This window comes from Mustelus asterias, chromosome 1, assembly GCF_964213995.1.
Source record: "Mustelus asterias chromosome 1, sMusAst1.hap1.1, whole genome shotgun sequence".
NCBI lineage: Eukaryota > Metazoa > Chordata > Chondrichthyes > Carcharhiniformes > Triakidae > Mustelus > Mustelus asterias.
Window position 1 is genome coordinate 27,829,450 of NC_135801.1, and position 12,341 is coordinate 27,841,790.

The following is a 12,341-nucleotide window of genomic DNA, read 5'->3' on the forward strand; positions in this document are numbered from 1 at the left end:
TAGGCCAATGACATTACCACTACACCACCATTTGCCTCTCCAGATGTTAGCTCCCAAAGCCCCTAAGCCTGCCCCACCCTGCCATTAAGTCCCTTCAAATCTCCCCCATGGAATTGATATCATACAGATTTATTTAACTGGACTACTTATTCCATTTTTTTTCCCCCAGTTTTTTTGTGCTGTCAGTGTGTTCGCTGTCTGTAATTTTCAGCATGACATTTAATTTATGATCATAACATCATTATTACAAGTTTACTGAGAAATAAGTTGCAGTTCATTACAGAATATATTTCAGCTTTCTAATGTACTCACAGTCATTGATCATTTTCTGCAGGTGACATGGAAATCTGGAGCCTGTTTGTTTTTGATGTTACATGAGGTATTAAAAACTGTCCAATTTAATAGAATAAAAAAGCACTTTGTCCTCAAAATCCATGTTGTTTGATTTTCACAATATGTCAAGAACCCTCGCTTCATGTGGGAGAAATTGGAAGTCACTCAATATCAGGTTCAGAGTCAAACATGGTGGTGTTCATTGCGCCTGATCGTGAGCCTTAAGGGCGGCACGGCGGCACAGTGGTTAGCACTGCTGCCTCACAGCGCCAGGGGCCCGGGTTCAATTCCCGGCTTGGGTCACTGTCTGTGCGGAGTCTGCACACTCTCCCCGTGGGTTTCCTCTGGATGCTTTGGCTTCCTCCCATAGTCCGAAAGATGTGCTGGTTAGGTGTATTGGCCATGCTAAATTGTCCCTCAGTGTACCTGAACAAGCGCCGGAGTGTGGCAACCAGGGGATTTTCACAGTAATTTCATTGCAGTGTTAATATAAGCCTACTTGTAACACGAATAAATAAAACTTAAACGAATGGACAACTGAGGTGAAAGTGGCTATTTTCAGGAGCATGTATGGAAATCCCGCTGCTACTAACCATTTTCCCCGCCATCAAAATATTTTACGAGCCCTCGGGAAACTCCTGGCTAGCCAAAACCAGAGTGCTGATTTCAACCCACCCTCGAGAATGGATTGTGTGAGAGATTAAAATACTGGCTGTGTAGCACAAGGTCCGTTGGGTGAGGGTTGAGGGGAAATGCGAAAGATCACCTCACTCAGACCAGATCCCAAAGCCATTCAAACCAGCGAGGTTGGCGCCTGATGCCAGTCTTCAGTCAGGGAAACTGGCACCAGGAATCAGAAGGGTGTGGAGAACTTCCTCGCCTGAACAAAAGTGCTCCTCTGGGATCCACAAAGAAACTCCCTCGCCACAACTTCATTCTTGCCTTCCCTCAACATGATCCCCTGCATCCTCCTCCCCTGATCAGTTTACGTTAGGCCTACCGGGTTGTCGCTGGGGAGGGGGGAGGGGTTAGGTAGGAGGGTGGGGAGGTGACGACACAACCCATTGTGCTCATCCTACTCTTGCCTGCCAGCCTCACAACTACCATCCTCCTCACTGTTTAATGCAGAGCGAGATAGAGTTAGCCATAGAATCATAGAATCCCTACAGTGCAGCAGGAGGCAATTCAGCCCATTGAGTCTGCACCGACCACAACCCCACCCAGGCCCTATCCCCATAACCCCACATATTTACCCTGCTAATCCCCCTGACACTAAGGGTCAATTTATCATGGCCAATCAACCTAACCCGCACACCTTTGGACTGTGGGAGGAAACCGGAGTACCCGGAGGAAACCCGCACAGACATGGGGAGAATGTGCAAGCTCCACACAGCCAGTTGACCCAATGCCGGAATTGAACCCAGGTCCGTGGCGCTGTGAGGCAGCAGTGCTAACCACTGTGCCACCGTGCCGCCCATCTAGCCAATTAGATAGAGTTCTTAGAACAGAAATTCCAGGACAGAAATTCAGACTAAGGTTGAGATGATGATGTCACTTTAATCCTGCTGGCTCCATGGGTTAATTCCCGCTTTTAGCTCCCTCCGGTTATCTGTCACAGTGCAGGATATCTACTCATGTTCTTCCAAGCTGCTCCAAGCACAAAATGGAGCTGGTTGCCTTTACCAGTCCTTGCAGTGTTGTTCAGATCGAGAGGCAGGAATTGTTGGTGACCAGAGGATTGAGATTTATGGTAATTAGAAACATAGAAAAACTACAGCACAAACAGGCCCTTCAGCCCCACAAGTTGTGCCGAACACATCCCTACCTTCTAGACCTACCTATAACCCTCCATCCTATTAAGCTCCATGTACTCATCCAGGAGTCTCTTAAAAGACCTTATTGAGTTCGCCTCCACCACCACTGATGGCAGCCGATTCCACTCGCCCACCACCCCCTGTGTGAAAAACTTACCCCTAACATCTCCCCTGTACCTACCCCCCAGCACCTTAAACCTGTGTCCTCTCGTAGCAGACATTTCCACCCTGGGAAAAAGCCTCTGAGAGTCCACCCGATCTATGCCTCTCAACATCTTATACACCTCTTTTAGGTCTCCTCTCATCCTTCGTCTCTCCAAGGAGAAAAGACCGAGCTCCCTCAGCCTATCCTCATAAGGCATGCCACTCAATCCAGGCAACATCCTTGTAAATCTCCTCTGCACCCTTTCAATCTTTTCCACATCCTTCCTATAGCGAGGCGACCAGAACTGAGCACAGTACTCCAAGTGGGGTCTGATGAGGGTCTTATATAGCTGCATCATTATCCCCAGACTCCTAAACTCAATCCCTCGATTGATAAAGGCCAGCACACCATACGCCTTCTTAACCACCTCCTCCACCTGTGGGGCCGATTTCAGAGTCCTATGGACCCGGACCCCAAGGTCCTTCTGATCCTCTACAGTACTAAGAGTCTTTCCCTTTATATTGTACTCCTTCATCCCATTTGACCTGCCAAAATGGACCACGACGCATTTATCTGGGTTGAAGTCCATCTGCCACTTGTCCGCCCAGTCTTGCATCCTATCTATGTCCCTCTGTAACTTCTGACATCCCTCCAGACTATCCACAACCCCACCAACCTTCGTGTCGTCGGCAAACTTACCAACCCATCCCTCCGCTTCCTCATCCAGGTCATTTATGAAGATGACAAACAGCAAGGGTCCCAGAACAGATCCCTGGGGCACACCACTGGTGACCGACCTCCATTTAGAAAAAGACCCATCTATACCCACTCTCTGCCTCCTTTGGGCAAGCCAGTTCTGGGTCCACCGGGCAGCAGCCCCTTGGATCCCATGCCCTCTCACTTTTTCTAGAAGCCTTGTATGGGGGACCTTATCGAACGCCTTGCTAAAATCCATATAAACCACATCTACCGCCTTCCCTTCGTCAATGTGTTTAGTCACATTTTCGAAGAACTCCACCAGGCTTGTAAGGCACGATCTGCCCTTGACAAAGCCATGCTGTGTATTCTTGAGCATACTAAACCTTTCTAAATGCTCATATATCCTGTCCCTCAGTAATTGGCAAAGGAAGTGGAGTGAAGATGAGAATTTTTTTTTATTAGGTATCAGTTTATTATGATCTGGAATGAGTTGCCTGCAAGGGTGGTGAACACAGATTCAAATGTAACTTTCAAAAGGAAACTGGTCTGTGCTTCAGACATAAACATAGGGTATAACTGCAGGTGTGCGATTGGTTATTACTACAACAATTAACACAGGATATCACTATAGCTGTTAACATGGGGCATTGCTACAGACTTCAGCATAGGGTTGGAGCCAGTTAGCTCAGTTGGCTAGATGGTATTGCGTGGCTCAGAATAACAATGTTAAAACATGCAATTTAATTCCATTATGGCTTAGGCAGACTTGCTTCCTCCTCACTCTGGCCCCAGGCACTGGAAGCCACTGGCAAACTACCATTGACAAAAACTGCCAAGAAAACCGCTCAGGATGAAGTGGCAGCAGACAATGAACCAAGGACTTGCCTGGGGTAGAATCCCAACAGAGCAGAAAGACGCCATCTGGAGTCTGTACCGACTCCTCAAAAGAGCACCCACCCAATCCCTGCATCTCATCCTCACAACTCCGTGCATTCACCATGACCAATTCACCCAAACTACACATCTTTGGACACCAAGAAGCAATTTAGCATGGCCAGTCCACCTATAACCTGCACATCTTCGGACTGTGGGAGGAAACCAGATCACCCAAAGGAAACCCACGCAGACATGGGGAGAATATGCAAACTCCACACAGACAGTGACCCAAGGCCGGAATCAAACCCGGGTCCCTGGCGCTGTGAGACAACAGTGCTAACCACTGTGCCGTCCGGTAGAGGAGAAATGAATAACAAAGGGTATTACTGGAGACATCATCGGATATATGACAGACACCCACAACACCTTGCATTTATACAGCACCTCTGACAATGTAAAACCTCCCAAGGTGCTTCATTGGAGTGTCATCAAACAAAATTTGACACAGAGTCATATAAGGAGATATTGGGAAAGGTGAGTCAATGAGGTAGGTTTTAAGGAGTGACTTCAAGGAGGAGAGGGAGGTGGAGATATTGAGGCAGAGAATTCCAGTGTCTGGGACCCAGGTAGCTTAAAACCTGGGCATCAATATTGGAGCGACTGAGATCAAGGATACACAAGAGGCCTGAATTGAAGGAACACAGAGATCTGGATGTGTGTAGGGATGGAGAGGCCGAGGGATTTTAAACTAGAATGAGAACTTTAAAATCAAGGCGTTGCTGGACCGGGGGTTAATGTAGGTCAGTGTGCACAGAGTGGGGGGGATGGGGGTGGGTGTATGATGGATGAACAGGAGTTGATGTGAGTGAAGATGCAAGTGGCAATGTTTTGGATGAGTTCAGGTTTGTGCAAGGTGGAAGAATGAAGTTGGTGAGAAGGACATTTGAATAGTCAGGTTTAGAGCTAAGAAAGCAATTCAGCACCAGATAAAGTTAAAGTTTATTTATTAGTGTCACAAGTAGGCTGACATTAACACTGCAATGAAGTTACTGTGAAAATCCCCTAGTCGCCACACTCCGGTGCCTGTTTGGGTACACTGAGGGAGAACTTAGCATGGCCAATGCACCTAACCTACATGTCTTTGAACTGTGGGAGGAAACCGGAGCACCCGGAGATGAACTGAGACAGGGACAAAGCCGGGTGATGTTATGGAGGGGAAAGTCTACCCCATTCTACAGGTGATGGGCCATGTTCAAATGCACATCTAAGGCTCAAACCGGACAGTCTGACTCAGACTGGGCCACCAGAGAGTGGGATGGAGTTGGTAGTTTGCGGACACAGGGTATTATTGCAGGCATCAGAACTGGGCATGACTATAAACATTATTACAAAAAGTAACGTCACCTTAAACAGTGTTCTGGCAAGCTATCAGGGTAGGATTTTAATTTTGGGAATTAGGTTCTATAGGCCAAGTATGTCTGAAAATCCTCCATCTGGTGATGTACAGATGAAAGCTGTAATGACTGGTTTAGGTCTCAATGCTGACATTGGATGGGATGAACGCTTAGGAATATAGAGATTTTCTTTAAGAATGTTTTAAAGATTTGTTGTTGTGGGGGTAGGAGTACCAGGAGTGCTTCTGCAATGCCACAGTATCCCAGAGACTGGAGTCATACCTAACACAAAGGAAGATGGTTGTGGTTGTTGGTGGCCAATAATCTTCAGCTGCATCATGATGATGATGAAGCCTTGCCCTCCTGCAGCAAGATCACGGCACCCTTCAGGTTTGAGTTCATAAGCAGAAGTAACATTCGGCTGGTCACAAAAATATCAGGCAATGATCATCTGCAACAAGGGAGAATCTAACTATCTCCCCTTGACATTCAATGGCATTGCCATCACTGAATCCCCCACTAACAATATCCTGGAGAGTTACCATTGACCAGAAACTGAACTTGACTAGGCATATCAATACTGCGGCTACAAGAGCAGGTCAGAGGCTGGGAATCCTCTAGTGTGTAATTCACCTCCTAGCTCCCCAAAGCCTGTTCACCACCTGCAAGGCATAAGACAGGAGTGTGATAGAATACGTTCCACTTGTCTGGATGGGTCGAACTCCGACAACACTCAAGAGGCACAACACCAGCCAGGGCACGTGGGGCAGCAGGGTGGCACAGTGGTTAGCACTGCTGCCTCACAGCTCCAGGGACCTGGGTTCAATTCCCGGCTTGGGTCACTGTCTGTGCGGAGTCTTCACATTCTCCCTGTGTCTGCGTGGGTTTCCTCCGGGTGCTCCGGTTTCCTCCCACAGTCCAAAGATGTGCAGGTTAGGTTGATTGGCTATGCTAAGTTGCCCCTTTGTGTCAGGGGGATTAGCGGGGTAAATATGTGGGGTTATAGGGATAGGGCCTGGGTGGGATTGTTGTTGGTGCAGACTCGATTGGCCTTCTTCTGCACTGTAGGGTTTCTATGATTCTATGACAAAGCAGCCTGTGTGATCAGCATACCATCCACCACCTTGAGCATTCACTCCCTCCACCAACGCTGCACAGTGGCAGCAGTGTACGCCTTATATAAGATGCACTGTAGCCACCTGATAGGTGTCCTTCAATAGCATCTTCCAAACCTGCGACCTCTACCACCTAGATGGACAAAGGTAACTGAAGCATGGGAACACCTGCATCTACATGTTCCCCTCCAAGTCACACACTATTCTGAAGTGGAACTACATCACTGCTCCTTCCTGGATCAAGGGCCTGGAACTTGTCAAATCTAACAGCACTGTGGGCCTAACTACACTACATGGACTGTAGCATTTCAAGAAGGTGGCCCAATACCACCTTCTCAAGGGCAAGTCGGGATGGGCAATGAACGCTGGTAATGCCAGCAATGTCCACATTGGTCCAATATTCAATTTCATTAAAATGTGTGTACTGCCTGCAGAGGAGCAACAAGCATAGGCAACTTGTCCAAATAATGATGGTGGCCTCCTAGTCCCAATCCCAGTCTAGCCCAGCGCCTCCCAGTTAGCGTGCACACTGCATGTGGAATGCGTGTGGAATGGGTCAGGCTCTGGAAAGTAGGCCTGAAGGCACAGGAACATCACAATGTGTGCAAGGCCCAGGAAGTCAGGGGGACCCTGTGAAAGCTATATTTTCAGAACAATTGAAAAAACTGTGTAGGGTCCCACAAATTCCATGGACTCCAGGCACTCCAGGAAGTGTAGCCCTGGAACTCATCCAGGCTTGAGCATGGGGTACGGATGGACCACTATTCAGAGACACAGCTGATGCTGGTGAATATGGTGGGATCAGCAAACGTAACATTTTGTAGCTGGACTTCTGCCAGGATCCACCTGCACTGCGGAGCCATGGTGTGGAACATCCACACTGCTGAAAACTCTGTTTCCTCTAGAATCATAGAATCCCTGCAGTACAGAAGGAGGCCATTCAGCCTATCAAGTCTGTACCAACCACAATCCCAACCAGACCCTATTCCCGTAAACCTCATTTACCCTGCTAATTCCCCTGACATTAGGGTCAATTTAGCATGGCCAATCAACCTAACCCACACATCTTTGGACTGAGAGAGGAAACTGGAGCACCCGGAGGAAACCCACACAAACACGGGGAGAATGCACAAATTTCACACAGACAGTGACCTGGGGCTGGAATTGAACCTGGGTCCTTGGCGCTGTGAGGCAGCAGTGCTAACGACTATGCCATCGTGCTGCCCACTTCTAGTTGTTTAAAAGTGCCATCTTCCTCAGGGCCAGGTCAATGCAGTCAGTGTCTGCAACATCTCACGTTGATGTTAGTATGTTGTAGTATACACGCATCAGTTTGACTCCTTGAGGTCTTTTAATTTTTAATTGATCTGATTCGACCCCAGCATTGCTGAACACCTGTTGCATACCAGTTCTCTATGTCGCTAATATGATAATGAAGGACAATGTCACTTCATAATGTCTCCTTGGTTTGGTTAGTACCCATTCAGCTTTGGGGAAGGACTTGGTGAAGGTACTGACAGAAGGCCGCAATGGGAATAAAACTGGGAGGAGGCCCAATGGGTGGTATCTCCGCTCAAATATCCACCTGTGTTGACTTGTCTAATGCCTGAAAAGCAGTGTAATTGTGGACACTGGGAAGACTGCAGCTAGCTGTGAGAAAAGCAGACTGAAATATTTGTAGAAATTTTGTCTCTCTTGATTTTCCTTTCCTTCTGGGATTTATGTGTAAATTTGAACACATTCTGCTAACAATCTTACAATAGAGCATGCATCACATTCACTGAGTGTTTGCCTCTGTCACTCGTTTGAGATTTTTCATGCATTACATCTGTATGCCTGGAATCCCATATCTGTTTATTCACTATCTTCAGAGAATGTCAGGAAAACGAAGGAGATAGTCATCAGCTTCAGGAAGCATAGTGGAGGACATGCCCCTGTCTACATTAACAGGGATGAACTGGAAATGGTTGGGAACTTCAGGTTTTCTTGGTGTCCAGATCACAAACAACCTGCCCTGGTCCCTCCACACCAACACTATAATTAAGGGAGCCCACCAATCCCTCGACTTTTTCAGGAGGCTAAGGAAATTTGGCACGTCTGCTCACCAACTTCTCCAGATGCACCATAGAAAACATTCTTTCTGGTTGTATCACAGCTTGGTATGGCTCCTGCTCTGTCCAAGACTGCAAGAAACTACAAAGGGTCGTGAATGAAGCCCAATCCATCACGCAAACCAGCCTCCCATCCATTGACTCCATCCACACTTCCTGCTGTTTTGGAAACACTGACAGCATAATTAAGGATCCCACGCACCCCGGACATTCTCTCTTCTACCTTCTTCCATCGGGAAAAAGAGACAAATGTCAGATCATGTACCAATCGACTCAAGAACAGCTTCTTCCCTGCTGCCATCAGACTCTTGAATGGACCTAGCTTATATTAAACTGATCTTTCTCTACAACCTAGCTATGACTGTAATACTATATTCTGCACCTTCTCCTTTCCTTCTCCCCCATCTACTCTATGAATGGTATGCTTTGTCTGTACAGCATGCAAGAAACAATACTTTTCACTGTATATTAATACATGTGACAATAATAAATCAAATTAAATCAAAGAATGACTGAAGTGTAATTGAATGAACCTTATTATATTTGCAGCCAAAAAAGATACTGGATTATGGGGAGAGAGCGGGGCAGTGGAATTCACCTTGAAGTGTTCTAGCACAGAGCCAGCACACAGGTATGATGGATCAAATGGCCTCCTTCTGTGCTGTAAGTGTTGGTGGTCTTTGCTATGTAAGGTATGATATTGCAGCTCAGTTTTTAGGCTGGTGGGCGGAGTACCCGGTCTTGAGGGGGATGTCCGAGAATAATCTGCTTTTGCCTCGGGTAGTAGTGGGGAATCACCTCCATTAGAATTCCCCCTTTTAACTTTGGAAACTGCACACCGCTCCCACTAATGCTTGGAACCCCACTGCCCAACTCTCAACACTCAAATCTCCCATTGTCCACTACCACACACCCCCCACCCCACCCTCCCCTACCCTCCTCCCTTCCTTGAGACCTCCAAAATTTCCCTCTGAATGCAGCTCCAACTTTGACCACTCCACTGCAGCTTCTAGTGCTGTAGGAACTAGAGAATTGCTGGCCTATCAGATGGGCTAGCAGTACTCTAAGGTGGGACTTCCAACCAGTGAGGGGCAGAAGTCCCACCTCCAGCCAATTAATGGAGAGAGAATAGAGCTAACGTTGTGAGTCAGCCTCGAAGAGTTACCTCGGTTCTCTCCCCACAGATGCTGTCAGACCGGCTGAGATTTTCCAGCATTTTCCGTTTTTGTTTCAGATTCCAGCATCTGCAGTGTTTTAGAGTCATAGAGGTTTACAGCATGGAAACAGGCCCTTCGGCCCAACTTGTCCATGCTGCCCTTTAATCTAGCCAATAGACATCCGGTGAGAGTGTAAAATGGCTGCGGGGCAGGCAGTGAGGGAAGCAACGTGTTCCCCACTGACTCTTTGGATGGGGTGACAGGAATCCCCCTCCATCCTTAAAATCCTGGCTCTTATTGCAGCCAGCAATATGGAATCGGTAATATTTATTCTGTTGCAGAGCTGTTAGTTACACAAACCCATGTAATATGTGGAAGGCTTTGAGCACACTATATATTGTAGACTTACATATCTGGATAGTGCAAATAATAAGCACCTGATTTCACTGTTGTGTGACCTGTGTTAATCCCTTTACAATAAAGAATCTGTAGCTGTGCTAGTGGTGATCAGAAAACTATCAGAGGTTTTTTTACGCTTGGACAAATAAGGTTATATTTATGGAGCCAACATCCCAGCATTCCCACTATAGTCCAAGCAGCATCAAATAGTCAGCTAATGCCAGAAAGATGTAACAAAACGTGGACACGAGTGAGTAGATCAGGCTTCAAACTGTGAGATCCTCGTTTTGCCGCAGACCTTTAATTGTATGCTGTTCCCTGGTTACACTTCTTAGTCTTTGAGAAATTGTAAAGGCAAATCATTCTCAGCATATTTACTTATTTAACATAAAATACACAAAGTGTCCTCCAAAAGCAAAGCCCGGAGCTAGTTTGGTTCAGAGAGTCAGTTTTCATCAGGACCCCCTGATGGTGAAATCAATGAATCTTAAAAAAAAAACAACACACACGCCATTTAATAGAAGGCCAACTAAACTATCACACAGTCAGATGATCAAAAGTATGCACACATTTACACCACACTAAGTGTGAAAGGACGGACGGAAGGGAGATAGTTGTGCTGAAAAAGCATCCACCTTGCCAACATTAAAAATCAATTTTCTCCTCTCACTTACCGGACCATGGCTTGGCAGCGTTCCATAAGGTATTGTCTGGGGCAGCAGTCCTTTCTGCTTCATTAACAGCAAGCGCTTCTGTTCCTCGCTAATATGAGAAGCCTGAGGTTGAACATGTGGCTGCTGTTGCGGCAAGTAGGGCATCATGGGAGCTTTGTTCTGATTAACCATTGGCGGGGTCATTCTCTGGCCCACAGGCTCGATATTATAATGAGACAGTGGCTTAGTGTTAGCATACGAAAGCATGGGCTGTTTGTTCACAGAAGTCTGCCCCATAGTATTTGGCTGTTGATTCATTATGTTCATGTGGTTTTGTGAGAGGTAGTTATTCACGGCCTTCTGAGGGTTGTTTGTCATAGTAGGCACCATAGGCTTTTGGTTATTAAAGGCCTGTGGGTACATCATCGGGCTATTTGGTTTGTCTGTATTAAAGGGACCTCCAAAGGGACTGTGTGGCGGAGCAGCAGGTGACCAGCTCGGTGTCTGATTTGGCTGCTGTGGCTGTGTGTGTTGCTGCTTCTGCTGTAACAGCATAGCTCTCTGTTGCTGCTGAGCGGCCATTTGTTTCAACTGTTCAGCTCGAGAAAGATCGGAGCCAGCTGATGGTAAAGATCCCGCCCCAGGCCCTGGACCTGGACCCTGCCCTGAGCCTGACCCAGAGGACGTCGTCATCAAAAAGCCATTTCCAGACCTTGCATGTGCTTGACTTTGATTTGGGGTTTGCTGCTGGGGTTGGTTGGCTGAAGTTACCGGCGAAGTGGCGGGAGCAGAAAGCGAGGAGATACTTGACACAGAGGACACACTGGAAACTGTGGAGACATTAGAAAACGGAGGGCCCGATGAAGACGGTCTAACCTGTGGTGATCCCATCGACATCTGATTAAAAGGAGACTGGCACATCTCAGTCTTTATATTGGTGGTATCTGGTGGGACTGGGGTCTGTGATGTGGGTCTGATAACCTCCATATCCTTTTTATCATCAAAATCTTCATTAAATAGATCGTGCATATCATCTTCTGGAACTGTGCTTGTTAGTTCATCAATTAACTCCTGCCATTCTTGCTCATTAAGATTGATATCTGAGAACAGTTTATTCTGATGGAGGAGGGAAGCATCCGATGAGTCCATATAACTTGGATCATCAATTGGCTCTTGCTTAAGCTCCTTGGTTAATATTAAGTTGAAGTCGTCATCGTCTCTGGTGCCATTGGCCTGTAGATTCACCCTGGGAAGCCTGCTCTCTTTGCTTATGTCGTCAAAGCCTGTTGAATTATTTCCACTGGTTGGTATTGGGAGCGATGACTTTATGTCAATTTGATGCAGAGGAGAGACTGAAGGCATGGGGATCTTATTAGACAGGGTGTTGCTCTGGTCTAACCCAGGTCCCTCTTTCCGCACTCGCTTGTTACTTGGGGAGAAGCTGCTGTCAGAAACTCCATTTTGCAGGTCTCCATTAAGTGGCGAGCGGGCACCTTCAAGCTTCCTCTTTACGGTTTCTTGAAGCTTTAGGAAGAACATAAAGAAAAGTAATTATAAAGGCTGTCATCTTGACACATTAAGAACAAAAATATAAAAATCTGTAATCAGCATAAGATAGCTGAACCTCATTACTACAAATTTCTGA

The 12,341-nt window shown here is 46.8% G+C and overlaps 1 protein-coding gene across 1 annotated transcript in view; it reads right to left on the minus strand.

The window, feature by feature from the left end:
* Nucleotides 1-12,341, minus strand: part of maml3 (mastermind-like transcriptional coactivator 3) — a 496,690-nt gene that overhangs the window by 198,986 nt on the left and 285,363 nt on the right. Inside the window, exon 2 of the mRNA XM_078210581.1 lies at nt 10,718-12,220. Within this exon, the coding sequence (XP_078066707.1) occupies nt 10,718-12,220 (1,503 nt within the window). The remainder of the gene's footprint in view (nt 1-10,717; nt 12,221-12,341) is intronic.